The 24,040-nt window shown below is 44.3% G+C and overlaps 2 protein-coding genes and 1 pseudogene across 2 annotated transcripts; all 3 read left to right on the top strand.

Moving 5' to 3' along the window:
- Positions 1–3,403: 3,403 nt before the first annotated feature.
- LOC112890462 lies at positions 3,404–4,121 on the top strand. The gene is made up of 2 exons (XM_025957351.1): positions 3,404–3,911; positions 4,033–4,121. Exons 1-2 carry the CDS (start codon positions 3,404–3,406, stop codon positions 4,119–4,121), a joined length of 597 nt encoding a protein of 198 aa, XP_025813136.1.
- A 3,264-nt stretch (positions 4,122–7,385) lies between these two features.
- LOC112890965 lies at positions 7,386–8,570 on the top strand. The gene is made up of 2 exons (XM_025957851.1): positions 7,386–8,042; positions 8,127–8,570. Exons 1-2 carry the CDS (start codon positions 7,396–7,398, stop codon positions 8,335–8,337), a joined length of 858 nt encoding a protein of 285 aa, XP_025813636.1. The 5' UTR covers positions 7,386–7,395; the 3' UTR covers positions 8,338–8,570.
- A 1,260-nt stretch (positions 8,571–9,830) lies between these two features.
- On the top strand, positions 9,831–10,800 carry LOC112890461 (annotated as a pseudogene).
- Positions 10,801–24,040: the final 13,240 nt, after the last annotated feature.

Here is a 24,040-nt window from a genome sequence, read left to right as displayed (position 1 = left end):
CATCATCCAGAATGTCACAACCAACTTCCACAATCTTCCAAAGATCCTTATGAATAGCACTCAAGTAACCAAATATTTTTGTCTTCCATTGATTATAGCCCGTGCCATGAAAGTGAGGTGGCTTTCCCATGTGAATTGAGGCATTGTGTTCACTTGGAATTTAAAAGATGTAGTCATGACCCACTCGGTGATAGTTGGCTCTTTTCTTCACTTTTGATGAGCTTGAGGATCTTTTCTTGTAATCGGTGTCCGAGTCATCACTTGACTCGATTATTAACTTGGTGCTGAATTTTCCTTTCTTTCTTTGTAGTTTCTTCTTCTTCTTCCATGCCTTCCACTCTTGGAATGACATCTCATCATCGGTTGTTTCCAACTTATTTTCTTCTTCGTGTTGACTATTCTTTTTCTTGTCCTCAGGTTTTTCAAACGATTTCTCCTTGTCAACTTCAACGGTTGGATCGACAGGAGCCTTTGATGAAGTATCACTTGACATCTTGATTCTCCAAGCGGTGAAGCTTCAAAGATGGAGAACCTAGCTCTGATACCAATTGAAAGAATCTCAAGATACCTAGAGGGGGGTGAATAGGCAAATCTGAAACTTAAAATATTTTAAACAATGTCAGTAACACAGATATCGGGATACTCCGGATATATGTCCGGATACTCCGAGTTTTGTGTTCGGAGTTTCCGGAAATATTGTCCAAAGAGTCCGGGTATGAAACAATGTACACACTAACAATATATTGATGCTGCAATTTAGATCGAGTAAATTTAGCCAAGCTAGTAATACCTTAAGAGCGTTTCTAACTAGTTGTCTTACTTTAGAGGCTAATATAATTGTAGATCGGCCTCAAACCCTAGAAAGTTAGTCTCACAAGCAAATATCTAATAAAACTAGTAAGGAGCACAAAAGAGAGACAGAATTTGTTTCACGAAGTTCACTCCCAAAGGAGCTACGTCTCCGTTGAGGAAGGATTCAAGAGACGGTGCTCAAGAACCCCTATGCTCCTCTTCCAAGCGTGAGACCAACGCTCTAACCCAAGGTTACTTACTACGTGTTCCTCCGAGAAGAATGAAGATTACAAACTTTTTGTGGTGCTCACAACTTGCTTGAACACTCACAAGCGACGCCTAGCCGTCTAGGAGCTTGAAGCTCCAAGAGTAATAAACTTGAATCCATCAACTAGACAAGGTTGTTGTGCTCAAGAGATGGAATGGAGGCTTACTAACACCAATCTTTGCTTTTGCAACAATCTCACTCGAATCACCAAAGAAAATCACTCTAGAATGAAAGAGGGGAAGTGAGAGAGCTCTCCTTTTGCTTGCAGGCGTATTCTGGTTCAAAATGAGCAAGAGAGAGATGAATGAAGGGGTATGGGGGGTATTTATACCCCCTCTCACAGAAAACTAGCCGTTGGGTAAAGGGTACTCCGGATATATGTCCGGATACTCCAGACACAGGGGTCCGGAGACTTCGGTCTCAGAGAAACTTCGGATGAGTAACAGTTACCCGGAGACTCCGAGTGCTTGTCCGGATACTCCGGATCACTATGTCCGGACATTCCGGACAGTGAACCGGATAGTTCGGATAAAACATAGAATTTTATAAGAAGGTTATTTTTAGTGGTAGGTTTGATTCTCATGGCTTTTGTAGGTTCTCTTGAGCACAACTACCACATCAACGCCTGTGGATCAAAGTCCCTCTTAATAGTACGGCGTTCCTATACTCAATTTCAAAATAAAATCTAATTCTTCAAGTAAATTTGAAACATCGCTTTTCATTTCCCTTTTGAGGGGTCATGTTTTTTAAATACGCTTTGCTTCATCATTCTTAGCCCCTGCACACATGCTCGATAACATGGTTAGATATATATGTGCTTTGTCATCTACCACCAAAACCAACTAAGGGGCCTAGATATCTTTCAGGTATTCTGTTGGGCCAAAATTGTAGTAATATATACTCATTCATCTATTGAATTAAAAGAAGGTAAAAGGTCATATATATACATTTCCCATTAATCGAAGTATATTAATCAGGTATTGAATTATAAATTTTAAAAAATGTGTCGCCAATCTACATAAAAGAATAAAGTCCTCTGTGTTAGTTAGAGAGATCCTCCTCTTTTAATAGAACTATGTAATCTTGACAACAATTTAGAAAACAAGGATAATGGTGAACCCTTGATGTACCTATTTTGACCTACCTGCTGAGCAATTGCGTGGTCAGTGCTCTAGCTAGCTGAGCATAACACAAAAGGGGAAAAAATAAAGTAGGGTAGGTGTAGAGCGGACAAGGTAGCAACAAAGCCCACCTGATCGACATGGTCGAAGGGCCCAATATGGCCCGGTATTGCTTGGGCAATACCTTGGCCCAGCCCAAGAATGGTAGCAGGGCTTAAAAAAAAACTTACCTGCTCGACTTGCCCGTCCGCCCGCACGCCCCGTCGCCCACACGAACGCGACTCGCCCCATCTCCCGCACGCCGCCAGGCCGCCTCCGCCCATCCGCCGCGGCGCCGCCAGTGCTGGCCGCCTTCCCCGCCTCCCCCACCTCCCCAGTTCCCAGATCCGGAGATCCCCCGTTCCCGGCTGGCCGGATCCCCACCTCCCGGCAGATCGGCTCGCCTGGACCTGGTGGCCTGGTCGCCGCCTCTAAGTTTGATGTGGAGAAACTTGTTCGAATTGCAGATATCTATCATGAGGATTTCTCTTTTGATCACTGCAAGACTATAAAAGATCAACTAAGAACTTTCATTATTCATGTGCGAAGAGTTGAAGAATTCAACGCTTGTTATGATCTTGCGAGTCTATCAAAAACAATGGTTCAACTTAAGAGACATATTGTGTTTCCATTGGTCTATCGTCTCATTGAGTTGGCATTGTTGTTATCAGTGGCAACCGCAATGGTTGAAAGGGCCTTCTCGGCTATAAAAATTATTAAGACTGAATTTCGCAACAAGATGACCGATGGATAGTTGAATGACTTGATGGTGTGCTACATAGAAAGAAAAATATACAAAGGACTTGATCTTCAACAAATTAAAAAGGCATTTCAAAATAAGAAAACTAGACAAATGCAATTGCCTAGGTCTCCTAGACCTAGACGTAACTAGAGGTATTTTTTATTTCACAAGTTTAATATTTTTTTAGATTTCACTAGACAAATGCAATTGCCTCACTCATATTTATTTATTTTTTCAGATTTAAGAGCTACGTAGCCTAATGTAAATGGATAATGATTACGATGACCTCTTTATAAGGTATCTTCCGCTTTCATTGTACATTTTTTTGATATTAGTTGGTCTAGATTGTGTTGTAAATTTTGTTCTCTTTGCGTTAGCAATACCTTAATTTCATCGCGTCCTCCGCCACTGCTGATCGACACGCGCAATTGTGAGCTTGCGATGTCCGGCGACGACCACCGCCGTCAAGCAGTCCCCGACGACGGGAGAGACGATGTGCGGGAGATACCAGTCTCCGACGGCTCGTCGGCGGAGCACAAGGAGTGGCTCAAGGAGGTGCGCGGGTGGCTAGTCGTGCTGGCCACCCTGGCGGCGTCGGTGACGTATCAGGCGGGGCAGAACCCTCCCAGCGGGGTCTGGCAGCACAGCAGCGGGCACCTCGCCAGCAACCCGGTGCTGCACGACGGCAAGTTCGTGAGGCGCTACCTGACGTTCTACTACTTCAATGCGACGGCGTTCGCAACGTCGCTGGTGATCATCATCCTGCTCCTCAACGAGCGGTTCTACAAGTCGGAGGCCAAGGTGGCGGCGCTCACGCTCACCACCATGGTCGACCCCATGAGCCTCGTCGGCGCCTACATCGCCGGCTCCACGCGCGACATGGCCAACTCCATCTACATCATCGTGCTCACCTGCTTCCTCTTCGTCTGCGTCGTCTACATCGCCAGGTACGTAGTGCTCACCTGCTTCCTCTTCGTCTGCGTCGTCTACATCGCCAGGTACGTAGTGCAAGTACGTCCTGGCATCATCAGGTTCTGAAAAATCTATCAGAGATCATTCACTCGCTTGGCATCTGCCGGTCCCCTATGGTAGGGTGCTGCCGATCCCTTTGCTTCATCGTGCTCTGCATGTCACCGTCGCTATACTGGCTGGCCAATAAGGGGTGGCTGCTATTGACAGAGCACATGAAGAAGAGAGTTGAGGCAGCCAAGGAGAGGGAGCGAAAGGAGGGGAAGCAGAGGGAGAGAGACAAGCATGCCAAAACCCGGAGGAGCCGGTGCTTCAGCTGCAACTGCTGTGCCTGCTGCAGAGCGTTCGAGTACGACGACATTGAGAGCAGGGGGCTGCCAAAAACTGAAGACAACTAAATTAATTATTTGCTGCATGAGTCACATCTTTTTTTTCATTGGGGCATGCCTGACTTTTTTTTCAATTGGGTATTCAAAGCACAGACATCCGATCCTTTTGTGTATTTTTGTGGAAAAGACTGATATGCAGCGTGTAGTTGAGAAAAAAAATTAATGCATATGCGATGCAGCCTCATAACTACAAGCTGATCATATTCTTTTGTTTAGTAAGGGGAATTAAGTCTTTGTTAATACTTTATCCGTTCTAAATTATAGATTGTTTTAACATTTCTAGGTGCATAGTTTTTTCTATATATCTAGAGTTCTAGATATAATATATATTTATATATAGAAAAACTATGTATCTAACTAGAAATATCGAAACGATCTATAATTTGGAACCGAGGGTGTGTATACTATACTCATGTATTCCTGTCTACGCGCAGAAGCCTGCATCCGCTGATCTGCATCCTAAATCCACATTTTTTGAAAAGACATCCTAGACCCACATGAATTGTACACGTAGCTGCCTATGATTGCTGACGAAAACGTGAGCAAAAACTTATTTTTATCTAGTGCTCGGATGTCTGGTGGGAAACTACAGATTAGACACTACAACGGTCCATTGCAACATCAAAACATAATGCCTGCAACACCGGAAATAAACATTTGTGCCATCAGAAAACATATTCCAAAATAAGAACCCATGCACCCATTTTTAAAAGGAAAATTCCGTTGTCAACATTGCGTTATGTTTCAAAACATGCAACATCAAAACTAAAATCCCCTTGGTGGAAAAAAAACACTTTCACAGCTTTATTATTTTATAATCTTGCAAGGTTCAAAGAAAACAAATCCTTTCCGAGGAACATACACATTGTGTAACCAAATCGATTGTTGAGAAATAGGAAAAAGTTATTGCAACATCTACAGCACACTTGTCAAAGCATTATTAATCTACCTACTACAACGTGAAAAAAGAAGCTAATTACACCAAATCACTTGTTACAACATCACAAAAGCACCCGTTGCAACATCCCAATACACATACTACAACATCCCAACCAAATCATCTGCAGTTACGATGTTTTTTACCCAAGATCCCCTCTCTATGTAACTGATGTTTTGTATGCTCAGTCTAAAAGACTGCCTCTTGGTCCATCGATGTGCTGAATTTTATTTAGATTATTGTAGGTAAAACCATTCTAGTTAGGGGCAAATTCAACACTTAATAATAATGAAGAAAAAAATATGATGAGGATATATTTTTCCGCTCCTTTCTTTAGTTTAGAAACATTGTTTATTCTTTTATTTATTGAGTTGTAGGAACAACAGTTGAGTAACCCTAAATTAGAGACCAGATTCCAGTTTCCTCCGAATTCTATACAACAGTTGAACAACAATTGAGAAAAATTGTTTATTCTTCATTGAGACTGATGGTGCGACATGCGTTTTTACCGAACGATAGTCTATCAATGATAACTGACTTTTAACAATCCATGTGTGACGCTAATTTGGTGTTGTGTTATAGTCGAATACATAAATGATTCGTAGAGAAAGCCAAAGCTGCCTGTACTCCGATCCCATTCTTACCAAGATCTAGGAGCCATTCTTTTCCCTAGATTTTTGTGACGGAAACATGCATGTGTATCCTTTATATCCACTAATAAAAGTGAATAGAAGTATATTTGGGTCGATTGTGGTCAAATAATTTAAACTTTTGCCATCAATTAATATCTTTTTTAATGTTGATTTGGGACCTTAATAAGTAGGAACAGTATGAGTATATTCATCTTGAATGATGGCTTCATAGTATTATGATTTTCTATATATCTCATATATATGGACTACTACATGTATAAATTTACAGAGCGTGTAAAATCTTTAGTGGGAACCAAGTTAGTAATGCAGTGGCATCTAAATGAACATAATCAATCAAATAAAGTTGGAATATGAGTCAATTTTTCAAGAAAAAATAGAAATTACTCTACTTCATTAAATATATATAACTCGAGGAGTATGACGCAACAATGTCTGTGATGAATCATCCATTTCGTCCACTGTCACCACTATTCAATCTTTATGGACGTCTTGCTTTGTTGCAACAAGCAAAAAAAATGTAAGAGGGGAACCATCTTAAGGCCAGATCTGTCTGCTGCAGTCATCCAGTTAGTTGAACTTTTGCTAACTCTAGTAAACTAGGCATTACTGCTAATGGTGAGAACGCTGCTTTCTAGTATATTGTTGATTCAAAAACAAACGAAGTTACATGTTTATGAAAAGCTACCGAAGTGCCAAACGACGACGCAAATCCCTGAGTCCACGACGGAACATGTGATGGAAGTTGTTCCATGCACACAGCACACGCAATGCTTAGAAAACCAACTGACGTACAACGTCTGAACGTCACAGCTCGCTGGTTGCTTCCTTCTTTTCCTCTACACAGATGGGGAGTATCAGTTTTGTTCTTTCCTTGAAGGTAGCCAATTAGAGTAACCAATCAAATTACTGTCTGATTATCCCTCCACTTTTTTTTTTCTAGTAATCTCGTACGGAACGAACTATAGTAATGACTGAATCGCTTTTACAGGTACCTATTGCTCAGTCCACCAGATTTTGTACGCCACTGATAAGACTTTCTGGGTGGTATATATAGGCTAGCAAGGCAGATATGATCAATGGCTCTCCAACATTTTGATTACAAAAGTTCCAACAGTTCTATAATTATATCGACAATATTGATCGGCCGGAATTTGTTATTTTTCATGTCTGTTTTACTGAAAATTGTTGAGACTTCTGTAAATCTGTAATGAAAAGCAGAAATGCCATTCTTCAATCTTAGAGTAAGAAGTATGAGATTCTCCAATTCCTTTCTTGTAAATGTAGTAATGCACATGTATCCATTTCACTCTTTTGTCTTCTTTAGTAAAGATATATATAGAATATTGATGTGAAAAAGCTTTGCTTGCTTGCAATAGAGACTATGCTCCACGTTAGCAGGAAGGCGCACAAACTAAGTGTATATATATACGGCATGTTGTACAATTCACCTTGTCTTATACGTGTGCGAAACCTAACGCCCCAAGAATGTCTTGTCCGATCAATGTCGTCGACGAAGCACAGCAAGGTCGACCCATCAGCGTCACCGACGTAGCGCCGGGCGACACGACGCTGGTGGCCACCGGGCAGCGTGGCATCCCCGTGCTCATCGCACCGCTCCAGAGCCAGAGCGATGGGCGAGCCCGCGGCGCCACCGCGCAGGAGATGAGCATGGGGTTCCATGGCTTCCTCCTCCTGGAGCACAAGGACGACGACAACCCGGAGGCGCAGCGCAAGAAGTGGTTCAAGGAGATGCGCGGGTGGCTGATGGTGCTGGCCACCGTGGCGGCGTCAGTGACCTACCAGGCTGGCCTGAACCCGCCGGGCGGGTTCTGGCAGGACGGCCGCCACGCCGGCAACCCGGTGCTCCACGACAGGCACTGGTCGCGGTACATGATCTTCTACTACCTGAACGCGACGGCGTTCGTGACGTCGCTGGTGATCATGGTGCTGCTGATGAGCGAGCGGTTCTACCACACGGAGGCCAAGGTGGTGGCGCTCATGCTCACCACCTTCATCGACCTCATCAGCCTCATCGGCGCCTACATCGCCGGCACCACGCGCTTCTTCTCCTCCTGCATCTATATCATCGTCATCGCCTGCGTCGCCTTCGCCGGGGTCATCTACATCGGGGAGTACGTGTGATATGCAATTGCAATTGCAATGCGATGCGATGCAACACAAGATGGTAATCAGATACTCTCTTTTATTTTTTGCAGGGTGATGGCGGAGATATGCAGGTTCTTCATGAGAAGGATGCCATGCATGTCCAGAATGGTGCAGAGCAAGTGGTTCCCGGTGCCGGCGGAGGTGGTGAAGAGTCTGCAGCCTCACGAGGAGCGCATTAGCCAGACGCAGAGGACGGCGAGGAGCAACCAGCGCGGTGGCTGCAGTGCGTGCTGTGCTTCTGCGCCCCGCGCGGAGGGCTGAACGAGCTGGCTGGACGCCATGGTGGCATGCTGGAGTGTTCTCTGATCTGGATGAAGCTCTGTGGCATATTTGCTTGCTTGCCGTCATTCTTCCTTACATACTTCTGCCAGTATTTTTAGTCCACATTAGTTTGCTTACCTAAAAGCATAAACTTTTCTTTTGTTGTGAATAGCAAGCTGATGGCCAATCAATTATACACATCATTGCTAATGGATAATTTTGATACCGTACCTGTTGACAATAATAAAGGCTGCCTATGATACACACCATGTTTGTCTTTTAGTTCGGCTCTCGTTATGTATCATTTACCCCTTACGTTGAGTTGAGGAGGTTTTCCCTTCTAGGCCTAGTTGGTTAGCATCCGGATCCGTACGCTCGCGGTAATCAAATTCACTAGCCTAGCTATCAATCTATGCTCGTGCACCGGCTAGTAATTTAAAAAAAACATAAGATGATAGAAATTCATGGATAATTCTAGATCATGCTGCTAACCAAAATTATTTATATGGTTTTCCATCCCTCTATCTGTAGTTTTCTTTTCATTTAACATTGCACCTCTATATATATGTTTGTTTGCCATGTATTTATATTATTTTAAACATTAGTTTAAGTTATATGATTGAAATGGAAATAGAAATGCTCATTGCTCCATACACACATGTATGCGTTGTTTATGTGCATGGTGACACACATCATCATGCATGTATACCTTAATTTTCCTTTTTTCCATATTAAAAATGGCAAAAGTGGAAAAGTAAGAAGCTCTCACACATTTATCTTGGGACACCTTTTCAAATAATTTGAGTGGCAGTTGATTTACATGCAAACTAGGGTAACTTTATTTTAGTTTATTTTTAATGACAGTACATGTGGATAAAATAATTTAGATGCAAATTTAGAGGTTTGTTTTAATTTTTTCAAAATGGCTCAAGTGGCTAATTGTTAGGTTTAGGGGTTGCTTTAAACTATTTTGCTAATGGAATATGTGGGTAATTTGCATATATAGATTTAGATTTTGTACAATTTTTATAGTGAAGAGATGCTATTTTTGAGGAAATAAATAGATCTAATTGTTGTATTATCTATGACTATTAGAGTCTACTGAATAGATAGCCAGCGTGAGAATTTAAGGATTTGTTTTTTTTCCTGCACGTTTTGTCGTCAGGATTAACATGAAAGCCTCCATTAACCGTAAGATTCGATCCATTGATCAATTTAGTTGAGAACTCCAAGAGTCCTTTATTCCTTTTCTTTACATGTGTGCGATTACTCTTTTGTGGCCTTTATTAAAGATGCAATAATATATATAAATGGAAAAGCGTTGCATGCTTTGGTTGCAACGGAGGCAATGCTCGCACGGACTTTAACATGATGAAGGCGCCCGAGCCGAGTTAAGCACAGATATGCCATGTATATTAGCAGATCGACTAGTATGTATCACGCCTAGCCTTAATCTTAGTCTACAAGCTATTTTGGGTCCCAATGCCCACAAAATGTCCGGCCAGATCATTGAAGCACAAGAAGGCAGAGCCATCAGCGTCGTCGACGGGGCTCTCGGCAGCGACGCGACCCCGCCGGTGATCACTGAGATCAGCGCCACGGGGAAGCGTGGCATCCCGGTGCTCATCGCACCGTTACAGAGCCAGCAGAGACATACGCGAGCCCGCGGCGCCACTGCCCAGGAGATGAGCACGGGGTTCCAGGGCTTCCTTCTCCTGGAGAAGAACGACGACGACGATCCGCGCAAGAAGTGGTTCAAGAAGATGAGCGGGTGGCTGATGGTGCTAGCGAACCTCGTGGTGTCGGTGACCTACCAGGCTGGCCTGAACCCGCCCGGCGGGTTCTGGCAGGACAACAGCGACGGCCATCACGCCGGCGAACCGGTGCTTCGCGACGTACATTGTCGCGATACATACTGTTTTACAACTTCAACGCGACGGCGTTCGTGACGTCGCTGGTGATCATGGTGCTGCTGATGAGCGAGCGGTTCTACCTCACGGAGGCCAATGCAAGATGGCGGCGCTCTTGCTCACCATGCTCATCGACATCCTCAGCCTCGTCGGCGCCTACGTCGCCGGCACCTCGCGCTTCTTCGCCTCCAACATCTACGTCCTCGTCATCGCCTGCGTCGCCTTTGTTGGGGTCGTCTACATCGGAGAGTATGTGTGATCTGTGACTCCTATGGCACCGAGCTGCTCGCATGCAATGCAACACGAGCTGACAATGAAATATTTTTGCAGTTTGGTGGCGGTAATATGCAAGTTCTTCAAGCGAGGGATGCGATCATGCATGTCCAAACTTCTGCAGAGCAAGTGGTTCCCCGTGCCCGCAGGGTTGGTGAAGAATCTGCAGCCTCGCGAGGAGCGCATTTTCCAGACGCAGAGGACAGCGAGGAGGAGCAATCAACACGGTGGCTGCAGCGCGTGCTGTGCTTGTGCTTCTGCGCCGCGCGCGGAGAGCTGAAAGCGCCAGACGGAGGGGCGGCAGTGATCTGCTGAAGCTCTGTGCGGCGTATGTATATTTGGCTATTTGCTTGCTTGCCGTCATTGTTAGTTACAAAGAGGTGTCCCGTAGGCCTGCCAGTACCTGTTTTTGTTGTGAAACACAAGCGAAGGGGCACCCAATTGTGGACATCATTTCTAATTGGTACGTACCTCTTGATAATGAAGGCTGCCTATGCTAGCTACACCATGTTTGCCTTCTTATTCAGCTCTGATTATAGATGTATGATGGATCTCTACTTTGAGTCGAGGTGGTTTAACCTTCTAGGCTTAGCAACACTAGAATACCCCTTAGGCACGCTTTGTTTAGAGGTAGACGTCCTTTATTTCAATGTAGGCATGCTTTTGTAAAGTGTTTTAGGAGTGTCTTCGTATACACCGTGTCAGGTTTTGTGGAGATGCATTTTTAAACATATCTATGAAAGAAAAAGGCATTTCACAAACACATTAGATTCATGTGTACGCACATTGATACGTATACGTTTCTTTAGACACGTATATAAAATGTCTATTGGTTTGGTTAAACAATATAATCATGTTTTGTAGTGACATCTTGATGCACATTTTACATGCCGAACAACATAAGAGGTGATGTGTCAGGTGATATGGTGGTGACACGTGTTAGGTGATGTGTCAAGATGATGTGGCAGATGATGCGGTAGGTGACACGTTTTAATACATAGTTTCGTGTTAAATATTGTAGAAATAATATGATAGCAACATTCTTATTTTGTGTGTACAAATATAGACATATTATATAGTAATGTTTTATTGAATCACCACATAAATATAGAGGCTTTCTTAGATACATTTAAATTTAAATTGTGCATGGATGCATTAACAAAATAATATAGCATACAGTTATATTTTATATTGTATTCTTCTATTTCAAATAGGTAATATTAGTAATGAAAAAGTAAACCATCCATGGTATTGAATTTGTAAAGTCGATTCCTGCCTTCAGAAAACAAGAAACTGAGTAATTCAAGAACCAACATGTCTAATATGTCCTTAACTAAGGTACCCTCAACAAGATAAACTTGTTCATAAAGAAACATAGACAATGTGGTAATATCATACAAATATTTTAGAAACTTTCTGTAATTTTTTTTTATTTTTCATTACCCCTTGTTTCCCCTCTTTCCACTCTGCTTGGCTCTTCTCAAAGTTTTCTTGAAATTAGGAAACCAAAGTAAAATCAATATTTACCACAGGAGCTTGAAGCTAGTAGTAAGCAGTGTATCCATATATAGCAAGAACTTAGTGTCAGTGTATATCAAAAGATCTTATTTGCTAGCATGGTTTTAAGCCAACCAAAATAGCTATGCTTTGATCATTACAGAATGCAAGCAAGAATCGCTAATTTAAAAAACTAAACAAACTATATATGCCATCTGATTATGCACATATTCTTGAACAAAGAATCATCTAAGCACATCTCAAACTAGTAGAACAGATCAGAAGCCGATTGATGTTTTGATCACTCAAAGAACTGTAAAAAGGAACAGACATATGTTTTCTACTTCTTACTACTCAATTCAGTATTTCTTTTCTAATTTTGAGTCTAACATAAAAGTGTGCATTATTATGTCAAGCAAATTTAAAAGGAGATTAAGTTATGAAGGACAGTCACACTGGAAGAGAATAACTCACCAGAGAAGGAGAGCTAGGATTTGGCATGGTGCGGGCATGGCACATAGCCTCCCGGAGAGGGAGATCAGAGAGGAGAAGGGAGGATAGGGGCAGAGAGCAGCCAAACAAGCAAGAGAAGCAACACCGGCAACCGGATCTGCGCCAGCGAGCCTCATATCTGATGAGGATAGATGAAGCCACCAGATCTGGCAGAGGAGCGTCAACAACCTTGCCCCTGTCCACCCTCCCCTCTTCGATCCCCATCTAAGGCTGCGTAGCTGCGAGGGATCGAGAGCTGAGAAGGCATAGATTCGGCAACCAGAGAAGGAGGAGAAGGGAGGGGGTACTTGATCTAGGCGAGAGCGGCAGGGGAGGCGCGGCGAATGAGGTGATCCAAATCCTGAACGCGAAGTGGCGGGGGAGGCGATGATAAATGGCCTAGGGTTTGCAGGATGCGGCCGTCAGCCGAGCATCACCCTATATGATATGGCACGAGCCTGCCGGGGCTCAAATGTGCTTGTATCGATGCCGGCATACCATGCCTAGCTAAGCCGGGCTAACGTGACAAGCTCGGGCCGGACCAGATACAACATGAACCACGGGCTGGGCTGACACAGGCACAATAGATCGAACCCTGTGTGCAAGGCTATGCCTCGGCCGGGCCACAAACCTATGCCATGGGCCATCCCACTGGCCTCGTGCCAAAGGAATACTGAGTACATGTGTAAAAGGATATTGTAGTGTTGGTGTATTCCTGAATGAGATATTTATCATGATAATTCATTTGCTGGATGCAGATTTGATATGCTTCTGTTTCCATTTGCTTTACAAGGCAATTAGGCAAAAAAAACTTTTGCAGCATTGATAAATGGGAGAAAGTAAGTGAAATAGAAGATTCAAGCAAGCGATGAGTCATACACCGCCCACTCTCTTAGGTAGTGTTTGGTTGAAGAGCAAGGTAGGATGGAAAGGTTTCATCCCAAATTATAGGATTGGAATGGTTCCAAATTTATGTTTGGTTTGAGGGATGATATCGCTCCTTTTTTTGTTTGATTGGAAGGATGAGGATCAACCGGCTCTTATTCCGTTAATCCCCATTTTGTGGGGCCCGCGTGTCATACACAGCCCTTCTCCCTCCCCTCCCCTCCCCTCCCCTTCCTAAGACCCAAGCACCGCTGCCTGCCGCCGCCGCATGCTTGACGAGTGGGAGCTCCACCACGCTGCCTGCGCTAAGGCTCACCTGCAACGGCGACAGCCGCGTGTTGCTCCCTCTGCGCTCGCTGCGGACCACCCCCTCCGTCGACGCTCACTTTCCCTCGGCCGTGCCACCTCCACCACGGCTGCTCCTGCTCGAGCCGCTCGAGTCCACGACAACCGCCTGAAGGGTCCGCTGCCACCAATTTGGACGCCCGGAGGATCCGCTGCTGCCAATTCAAACTGTCCGGAGGGTCTGCCACCGCCCTTTTCAATCCACACATGGGTCTTGGCCATCAGGGTCGAGCTTCAAGCAGGCAGGGGTCGTGGGGAGCAGAGCGTCGCAAGGAGGAAGGACGATGCCAGAAGAGGAGAGCGAGATAGGAAGAGACGGAGTCAAATTGGAATGAGCTCGTCCGGAGTTTTTTTTTGGAAGAGTCCGTCCCGAATATTTAGCAAATATTCGTTCATTGGGACGGCTCGGTTCTCACATCCGCGAACCAAAAGATGGACGGAACTGCTTCGACCCAGTCGGCTCCCTAACCAAACACGACCTAAGAGAAGCTCTTAATCAAGATTATCATCATTATGCAATTCTCTTGTAGTCAAATTCATAGAAGGCGATGTAAATGAAGATGAATCTATTAAGGATTATTCTTCCTATCAAGAGGATCTCTGACTTATAACTAAGGAACAAATGGTCCTTAATCAAGGAAGGTACATGACTAAAGAGATTCAATTCCCTTCATAGTATCCATGGCAAGTTCATTTTGCTTAATAAGGAGCATGAACAACATATATAATACAAAACTTGTGGGCATTAAGTCTCAACTTGAAGTCCCTTAAAAGCAATATCTATATCTCTTTCAATTTCAATGCTAAGGTAGATGCTTCTACATCTTGCGTTACTTTAATCATTGAATTTTGCTCACCCCTTAGTATGAGAATTTTGCATTAATTCTAAGGTAGATGTTATTATGTGATCACTCCACTACAAAGGAGAATGAGGAGCTCAAGCAAGGAGTTGAAAGGAACAAAGACTTGGCAAGATTGAAGGGAAGAAGCACGTCCAGCATCCTCAAGATAGTGGTAGTTGGGGATTGGGTCTTCGGATCTGTTTGTCTATTGTTTTTCATTTCTGAATCTGAAGATGGCTAACGGGTGCGAAAGCATTTTTGAATTGTTTGGATCTTTTTAGGAAAGAACTAGGAGAAATTGAAGACCCTGCAAAATAGAATAAACATATGGCACAGCTGGGTGCTAGAATAGTAGTTAATAGAAGTTCTAAAAAATAACCACTGCTTAACTTAATTAGATCATAGAAGATAAGTAAGCGGGTTCGGGCGAACGCAGCGAAGGGGGTGAATAAAGCACAGGCGAATGCTGACTCTGGATAAATTTCCTAAGCTTCATGGAGGGAAGCGGGCAAAGAGAGTAGAGTAAAGTCGGTGGTAACAAATAAACCGCGAAGGTCCATTCCCAAGAGTAAAACATAGATGAATGTAGCCAAGATAGCTGGGTACGTGCTGTAAAGTAGCATGACCTCAATGATCTAAAGTACTATACTAGCCTCGAGTATTCTATGAATATAGTGGTTAAACAATATAAAAGTGTAATTTAGGAGCATGACGGCTTGTCTCCCTGTAAATAGAGGGGCACGGATCCAGAGTTAAACAAATTAGCAGACATCTTCTCTGCCTTTGGTGTCATTTCTTGTTTTCTTTTTAGTATTCATTTACTTTCTTACTTTTGTTTAGTAGCCTTGTTATCTTAGTCTGTGGTCCAAGGATAAAACTCTTGTAGTGGCGTCATCCTAAGTCGTGATCCACCCAGTAGTGATGAAAAAAAGTGTCTTGAGTCAGGGTCATCAAAGTTAATCAAAGCATGAAGAAACTTACACTACCAGAGAAATGCTCTTTAATGTTCCCAGTTTCCCAATTGAAACTACGAATTTAGGACTTAAGGTCCTGAGTGTTTAATTCCGATCCAGCAACCAGTAATAAAGGGTCTGCTAGTTTAAAAAATTAATTAGTGCAAGCACACTCAACCATATGCTCCGCGGGATTTGAACTCAAGATCTCTGGCACCTCACCTATACAGCACATGTGACTCTACATGGGACTTTTTTTTTAAACTAATATGCTGAGAATTCTTTAGTCCTGATTGATAACCTCGACCGGGACTAAAGGATCCTTTGGTCTTGGTTGGAGCTTCCAACCGAGCCGGGACTAAAGAGAGACTTTTAGTCACGGTTACAGGCTCTAACCGGAACTAAAATCCCTCCCGCTCTGCGGACTAATGCCTAGATAAATTTCGGACCCAAATATGGCCGAGACAAATATAATGCACGGGGTCGATGTTGTGTTCCATAGTAGTGTTAGGCAGGGACCAACCGTGCCACGATGTTTGTGTGACACCCTAGGTGTCAAAATTGTAAGACACTAGGAAAATAATGTGTAATATATGTGTTGAATTGAGTGAAATTGAGTGAATATGTGGAAATAAGGACCTATGTGTAATTATTTCAAAAATATGAGTCCTTTTACGCAAATATGTGAATTACAAATATAACTTCCAATTTTTACTAGGGGTCAAAGTGTAAGAGTGTTATTCATCATTGCATTACATAAAACTTGCAATTAAGTCCAAAAATACATGAAATTTACTTTGAAAAGGACAAAAACTTTAAAAAGTTTGAATTAAGTCCAAGGTTTTAAAATTAAGCTCTATCCTTTGAGTTTTTGAATTTGAACCCTAAATAAAAGTTGTAGCGTTTGAAAAGTTCTTCAACTTTTATTTTGACCATTTTCTCATTTGAGCTTTAGAATAGTGGGAAATTTTGTGTTACAGTGAGGTCCCTGGAATTTTTGAAGTTTACACCTCAGCCCCTGCCCCCCACCCCCCCCCCCCCCCCTCTTCTTCCTCTGCTCCCCCTCTGCCACGTAGCAGCGCCGCCGCTGGCCACCGTGCCGCGCCGCCCGAGGCCCCCCTGCCTCTCCTGGTCTCCACGCGTCGCCCCCGAGCTCGCCCACCGCCTTAACCCCTTCCTGCTGGCCTTCCCCGAGCGCGCCACGCCGCTCCGCCGCCCGACCGAACCGCCACCTTGCCGTCGCAAGCAGCCGCCGCTCACCACCGCTGCAGCCCTGCCGGCGCCACCTCCTGCTCTGGCCGCTCCCACGCGTCCCCCCCAGGCCGGCCGCCGCCCTAGCTCCTCTCCTCTGGCCTTCTCCAGAGCACGCCACGCCACCCCGCCTCTGCGCGAGCTCTGCCCGGCCGCCACCACGCACCCGTCGGCCGCTAGCAGCTGCTACCGCTCGCCGTGCCCTCTCCTGGTCTTGAAGCATGCTCCAGGACACTCCTCGACTTCTTTTACCCCTCACGCGCCTGCTGTTGCCTTCTTCGTTCTTCTGTTCGACTGCTTTCACCGGACCTCCACCACAGCCCCGGTCCGCTGTGGACAGCTCGCCCCGCCCCTTCTCGAGCCACGCCATCACCTCTGGCAGCTTTGTCGTGATCCTGTGAAGCTCGCCAACCCCTCCATCGCCACCCGCGAGCCCCGCATCCACCTCGCCGACGAGCTCCTCCCCCCCTCGCCGCCATCCCGGGTCGCCGTGGGGACCCACTCTTCCGGCCATCCTAGCTCCCGCCAAGTAGTTCAAGTGAACAGCCTTGACCCCCTAGAGCTATTCCCCCACCTCTGATCCACCGCCGATGAGCCATCATGCCAGAACACCGCCGCCGTAGTCGAGCTCCATCGCCGCCGCCTCGGGTCGTCGTCGTTCCACTCCCTCCGGTCGACCCCGACCTGCACATCACCCCCAGCAAGGTTCCCCCTAGCCCCCTGGTCCTTCCTGGCCGGTTCCCCCTCGCCGCCGGTGACCACCGTCGCCGGAATTTGGCCGGCGAGTCTCGGCTCTCTTCCCCGATGAGCTAGGGACTTGATTGCATTGATTTAAATCTTCCTGAGGGCCTGGCTGCAAGATTCCAGTCCCTCCCTTCAATTCAAAATCAATAATATTTAGAAATTTGTAAGAATTCATAGGAAATTCAGAAAAATATCAAACTAGTTTTGTTTGAATCCTTGAAGTAAACTCTACAACTTTTGTGTTATAACTTTGAGCTGAATGAGTGAATATTTTGAATTAGAATAAATATTAGGAAATGGGTGTGCTAATTAGATCTCTTGATCCATAGCTATGCTGTTGATGAAATTTGAAACCTAGGATGTGTGTCTCATGTATAGCTTTATGTAAAATTTGTAGACTCAGAACTATTTCCTAGCTATGATGTTTAAGTGTCTTTGTTTTATATTGATGAAAGCTTTAGGATTTACTCAAGGGTGAATCTGTTAGTAGTTATAGCTGAAAATTTTACTCTAACCTTCTTGAAGCATGTCTAATACATGATAAAATTTTGAACATTAGTAGCATAGAGTAGCTTGAGGTATGAATTTAGGCTTAGATTCAAAGATAATTCATAAATAGTAGTTCTAGTTTATAAAAATTTATGAAATTAAATTAAAGTGTTACTTTTGAGTAATGTAATATGTTCACAAAATTGCAGCACAAGATCTAGTGTAGAACTTTTGATATAAATAGATCTTAATATCACAATACTATTTTTGTTTATTTTATAGCATAATTTCTATAAGGATAAAATCTTGGTAAAATCACAGTAGCTTAGATTCAGATCAACCTTTTTTTAGTAAAATTTATATCCTTAGGTTTGCAGTAGATCAAACTAGAAAAATAGTTCATGATCTAAATATTGTTTGATTGAATTAATTATTCTGATTGCTATGCTGCATGAAATATTCTAAAAATTTTATGATAAGCTTATTTCAATTAGACCTATTTATACTAATTTTTATAACATTAGTAATCACTCCTAACTTAGAATCTTATTATTTGACCAAGAATTAAAATAATAACCCCAACTCTTATTAAATGAGTAATTTAGTTAATTAAATCAACTAATGATGTTTAATGAATAGATTAGAGTCTTTTCCATGTGTTTAATATCATTGGTTTGATTGTTTAGAGTAACTGAGTAGGTTATCTAATAAAATTAAGTAATATAATTTAATACTCGATAAATGACTGCCCGTAGAAGAAGTTTGATTAACTTGTTGGATTGCAACTTTATCATGAAATGAAATGGAAGTATATGCATTCCCTTAATTGTAATGTTTGCATATCATATAGACTCGACAACTCTTGCTGACGGAGATTACCAGCTGATCCCGGAACCAGAAGGGGATATTTCTGAAGACCCCGGGAACGTCATCGGAGATATAACTGAAGCCCCGAACCCCGGTTCAGAAACTTTTAGTGTTGACATCTCTGACCCCAACCCCACCAGCGAAGGCAAGCCCCGGACATAAACCGCTATTTTTACTACACTGCAATTTATATATTCATGTATATCTATTTGTACATTTAGGTTTCCAGGAATTGCTTTGAAACCTTAGTTGCATATTCTAGGAACCTATGTATTGAATACTAGAACCTGAGTCCGACTAGCTGCTAAGCTAATAGGACCGGTAGAAGTCGAGTGATTCCCTGTCACTCAGCTTTATAGGAGTTGCAATGTTTATATCCCTGCAACCACTATAAGGATGACGGACGGGTTGTGAGTATGATTCATGACCTTGGCAAAAACCCCATCTGTGTTGATGAAAATGTGATAAGGTCGCAGTGTGTGGTAGCGGTGGTTAAGCGTTTCAAAGTACTAGCCACATGCCACGAAGTATGGTAAGCGGTAAGCCTAGTAACCGATCGGCCCGAGGAGTCGACATACCCCCACCACTCGTAATTTGGTTTTTCGCACACGCACCGATGTGCGGGAGTACGTTCCGCACAGCGGACAGGAGTACGGTCATGTAGTTGCGCTACAAGCGTACTTCCTGCACATTGGATGTGCGTATGGTCCTATAGTTGCTTGTGGTGGCACTGTTCCACGAGTCGGAATGAAAGGCAAACGGTTGCTTCAAAACTATCGTTGGATGTTCCAAGCGTGTGAGTTAGGTTTACCCTTGCAAGGTTTGAAATTCGATTCAGAATCGTCCGTTTCTCGTAGAGATTGAGACTGCTTAATCCCTTTGCCACATAGAGTAATAAGAGCAACCTGATGATGATAAAAAATGATGTTTGTTTAGAAAATTTTCCACCATGCTTGAGTAGCTATAGTTGCTAGTTAGAATGGATAATCAACTAGAATCTGAAAGCTAAAAATTAAAATTAAGGATCTACTTTTTGTTGCTTTTCAGCTGAAACTATACCCAGAACCATTAGAAGCCTTCATAGTCTAGCTACATGGCTAAGTATACCACGAAATGGGTAAGCCTTGCTGAGTATTAGAATACTCAGCCTTGCAATATGACTTTTGTTCCAGGTAATCCCCCTGAGAACTCTACTTTGCCTATACCATAGCCCTATACTCTTCTCGATGGTTGGTCCGTGGAGTGGGATCCGTCCCCGGCCAACACAGGTCCCTCTGAGTGATGTTGAGCTTGGGCTTAGCTCAATATCCGTTCCGCGACGTCTGGTAGTGTCGTGTTTTATTTTTCGCTGCAGCTACTCTAACTTTGAACAGTTTTGTATAAATTCATACTAGTTAGGTCTTGCTACCATATATGTTTAAATATTAATGTAATATTATGCCTGTGATGTAAAATTGTCGGTGATTGTATCTCTGGACTCGCCTTCGTGCGAGGTACCTTGTTTTGATCCTGAGTTAGGTGGTTTTATCGGAACTTTACCCGACAGACCACGGGGTTACACCGTTTGAAGTGCGGTTGAGTACTTACTGTCTTCCAAGAAAGGATCAGCGCACTTGAGCCGGTGTAATTCGGGTTGGTTCTGCCACAGTTTGGATCGATACGGGAACTCCGACGCAAGGGTACCTCTAATTTTTACTTTCGGTAGTAAAATATGAAACTTTTTTCTCAATGTTTGAAACAAAAATAATCTAATAAAGATGTGACGAATTTGTATGGTTCGTGTAAGCGTGGAAGTAATGTTTGTGCCATATATCTATATTAAACACTGCCGTTGCCGGTCCCAAGCCCGCGATGAGAAAATGTGGAGGGTTGTGTTAGGTTTGGCGAACCAACGTAAAAATCAGCCACTCTAATGGAAATGAAACCCATAAGAAATTCGTTGGGGCGTAACCCTCTTAGCGACGCGCTACATCGGAACCCGGGTGTGGTGTTAAATGGGCAAGGGCCGGGTCTTCATCCCCTCAGGGGCGCGTCGTATCGTGATCCGGGTACGATGATAAGTGAGCAAGGGTCGGGTCGTCGCAGCCTCTGTGGCGCGCTACATCTGCGCCCGGGTGTAGTGAAAAATGAGCAAGGGTCTTCGCATTTCTCTCTACGGGTGCGAAGGGTAAGGAAGCTAGCCGAGCCAACTAGGATTCATCTAGGTAGTTGGAACGTAGGGTCTCTAACAGGTAAGTTAAGAGAACTAGTCGATGTAGCAATTAGGAGGCGTGTAAATATTCTATGCGTGCAGGAGACTAAATGGAAGGGCCAGAAGGCGAAGGAGGTGGAGGGTTCTGGCTTCAAGCTTTGGTACACGGGGACAACTTCGGGTAGGAATGGTGTAGACATCTTGATCGATAAGAGCCTTAAGGATGGAGTTGTAGATGTTAGGAGGCAAGACGACCGGATTATCCTAGTGCGGTTGGTCATTGGAGATTTGGTTCTGAATGTGATCAGTGCCTATGCCCCTCAGGTAGGTCTTAGTGAGAGCTCCAAGAGTCAGTTCTGGGAAGATCTTGATAGCATGGTTAGTACCGTACCTATCAGTGAGAAGCTCTTCATAGGAGGAGACCTCAATGGCCATGTGGGTGCGACTAATGTAGGATATGAGCGAGTACACGAGGGTTTCGTGTATGGTAGTAGGAACGAGGGGGGGAGGATGTTTTGAATTTTGCGTTGGCCTACGACCTGCTGTTAGCAAATACCCTCTTTAGAAAGAGGGAGTCCCATCTAGTGACCTTCCATAGTGGACAATACTCGAGCCAAATCGATTTTATCCTTGCTCGGAGAGAGGATAGACGTGCCTGCTTAGATTATAAGGTGATACCTGGGGAGTGTGTTGTCCCCCAACACAAGCTTGTGGTGGCGGATTTTCGTTTTCGGGTACGTACCCACCGGGACAAACGTGCCAAGATTGCGAGAACGAAGTGGTGGAAGCTTAGAGGGGAAGAGGCACAAACGTTTAAGGAGAGGATGCTAGGCGAGGGGTCTTGGGAAGAAGGAGCAGATGTAGATGATATGTGGCTAAAGATGGCGACATGTGTTCGGAAGGTGGCCTCAGAAGTGTTTGGTGTGAGTAGAGGAGGCAAGCAGGAAGTGAAAGAGACTTGGTGGTGGAATGACGAAGTGTAAAGGGCTATTAAGGAGAAGAAGGAGTGTTTCAGATGCCTTCACCTCGACAAGAGCGCAACCAACATCGAGGGCTATAGATTAGCGAAGAGGTCTGCAAAGCGAGCTATAAGTGTAGCGAAAGGTCAGGCTTTTGATGACCTTTATCAACGGCTAGGTACGAAGGAAGGAGAGAAGGACATTTATAGGATAGCTAGGACCCGTGAGAGGAAGACAAGGGACATAAACCAAATCAAATGCATCAAGGATGAGACAGATTGACTTCTGGTGAAGGATGAGGAGATCAAGGACAGATAGCGAGAATACTTCGACAAGTTGTTTAATGGGGAAAATGAGGGTCCTACCTTCGAGTTGGACGACTCATTTGATGATACCAACAGACGCTTTGTGAGGAGGATTCAGGAGGCAGAGATCGGAGAGGCTTTGAAGAGGATGAAGGGAGGTAAAACGATGGGTCCCAATGGCATCCCCATTGAGGTGTGGAGATGCCTGGGCGAGAGGGCGGTAGTATGGCTAACTAAGCTTTTTAACCTAATTTTCCGGTCAAACAAGATGCCGGAGGAATGGAGGAGAAGTATTTTAGTACCGATCTTCAAGAACAAGGGAGATGTTCAAAGTTGTACTAACTACCGGGGGATTAAGCTGATGAGCCATACGATGAAGCTTTGGGAGAGGGTTATCGAGCATCGCCTAAGAAGATTGACAAGGGTGACCCAAAACCAGTTTGGGTTCATGCCTGGGAGGTCGACCATGGAGGCGATTTTCTTAGTACGACAGTTGATGGAGAGATATAGAGAGGAGAAGGACTTACACATGGTCTTTATTGACCTAGAGAAGGCGTATGACAAAGTACGGAGAGACGTCATGTGGTGGGCCTTGGAAAAACACAAAGTCCCAACTAAGTATATTACCCTCATCAAGGATATGTACAAGGATGCGATGACTTGTGTTCGAACATGTGATGGCGATACCAGTGACTTTCCAATTAAAATAGGACTACATTAGGGGTCAGCATTGAGCCCTTATCTATTTGCTTTGGTGATGGATAAGATCACAAGGGACATACAGGGTGATATCCCTTAGTGTATGCTCTTTGCTGATGATGTGGTGCTAGTTGACGAGAGTAGGGCAGGGGTTAATATGAAGTTAGAGCTGTGGAGACACACGTTAGAGTCGAGAGGGTTTAGACTGAGTAGGACCAAGACCGAGTATATGATGTGCGACTTTAGCCCGACTAGGCATGAGGATGGGGACGTTAGCCTCGAAGGTCAAGTGGTGGCCAAGAAGGATACTTTCCGGTATATAGGATCAATGTTTTAGAAAGATGGAGACATTGATGAAGATGTTAGACATAGAATTTCAGCCGGTTGGTTGAAGTGGCGGCAGGCTTCGGGCATCCTCTGTGACAAGAAGGTGCCACAGAGGCTAAAAGGTAAGTTCTATAGGACGGCGATTCACCCGGCGATGCTATACGGTGCTGAATGTTGGCCTATAAAAAGGCGACATGTCTAGCAACTGAGTGTAGCAGAGATGCGTGTGCTGCGTTGGTTCTGCGGACATACAAGAAGGGATAGAGTCCGGAATGAAGAGATTCGAGATAGGGTCGGGGTGGCACCTATCGAGGAGAAGTTGATTCAACATCGGTTGAGATGGTTTGGACATGTACAACAGAGGCCTCCCGAGGCGCCGGTGCGTAGTGGAGTTTTAAAGCGGGGCGATAATGTAAAGAGAAGTAGAGGTAGACCTAGACTAACTTGGGACGAGACGGTTAAGAGAGACCTTAAGGAGTGGAATATCGCTAAGGAATTAGTTCTGGATAGGAACGCTTGGAGATTAGCAATTAACGTACCTGAACCGTGACCTTTGTTACTTTTTGTTTAACCCCTAACTCTTCCTTTGGCTTGTGCCCTTTTTGTGTTTCTTATTCTTGTTTTCTGTAGATTTCATCTCTAACCTATCCCAACTTGCTTGGGACAGAAGGCTA

Source organism: Panicum hallii, chromosome 4 (genome assembly GCF_002211085.1).
Source record: "Panicum hallii strain FIL2 chromosome 4, PHallii_v3.1, whole genome shotgun sequence".
NCBI lineage: Eukaryota > Viridiplantae > Streptophyta > Magnoliopsida > Poales > Poaceae > Panicum > Panicum hallii.
Note: the sequence above shows the minus strand (reverse complement) of the source record. Positions and strands in the feature narration are given on the sequence as shown.

What these genes read in the sequence shown, in the direction of transcription:
- LOC112890462 (XM_025957351.1), top strand. Translation starts at nt 3,404, where the DNA reads ATGTCCGGCGACGACCACCGCCGTCAAGCAGTCCCCGACGACGGGAGA. An exon ending in CGTCGTCTACATCGCCAGGT is followed by an intron (nt 3,912 to 4,032) that starts ACGTAGTGCTCA and finishes CACTCGCTTGGC; the next exon opens with ATCTGCCGGTCCCCTATGGT.
- LOC112890965 (XM_025957851.1), top strand. Translation starts at nt 7,396, where the DNA reads ATGTCTTGTCCGATCAATGTCGTCGACGAAGCACAGCAAGGTCGACCC. An exon ending in GGGGTCATCTACATCGGGGA is followed by an intron (nt 8,043 to 8,126) that starts GTACGTGTGATA and finishes TATTTTTTGCAG; the next exon opens with GGTGATGGCGGAGATATGCA.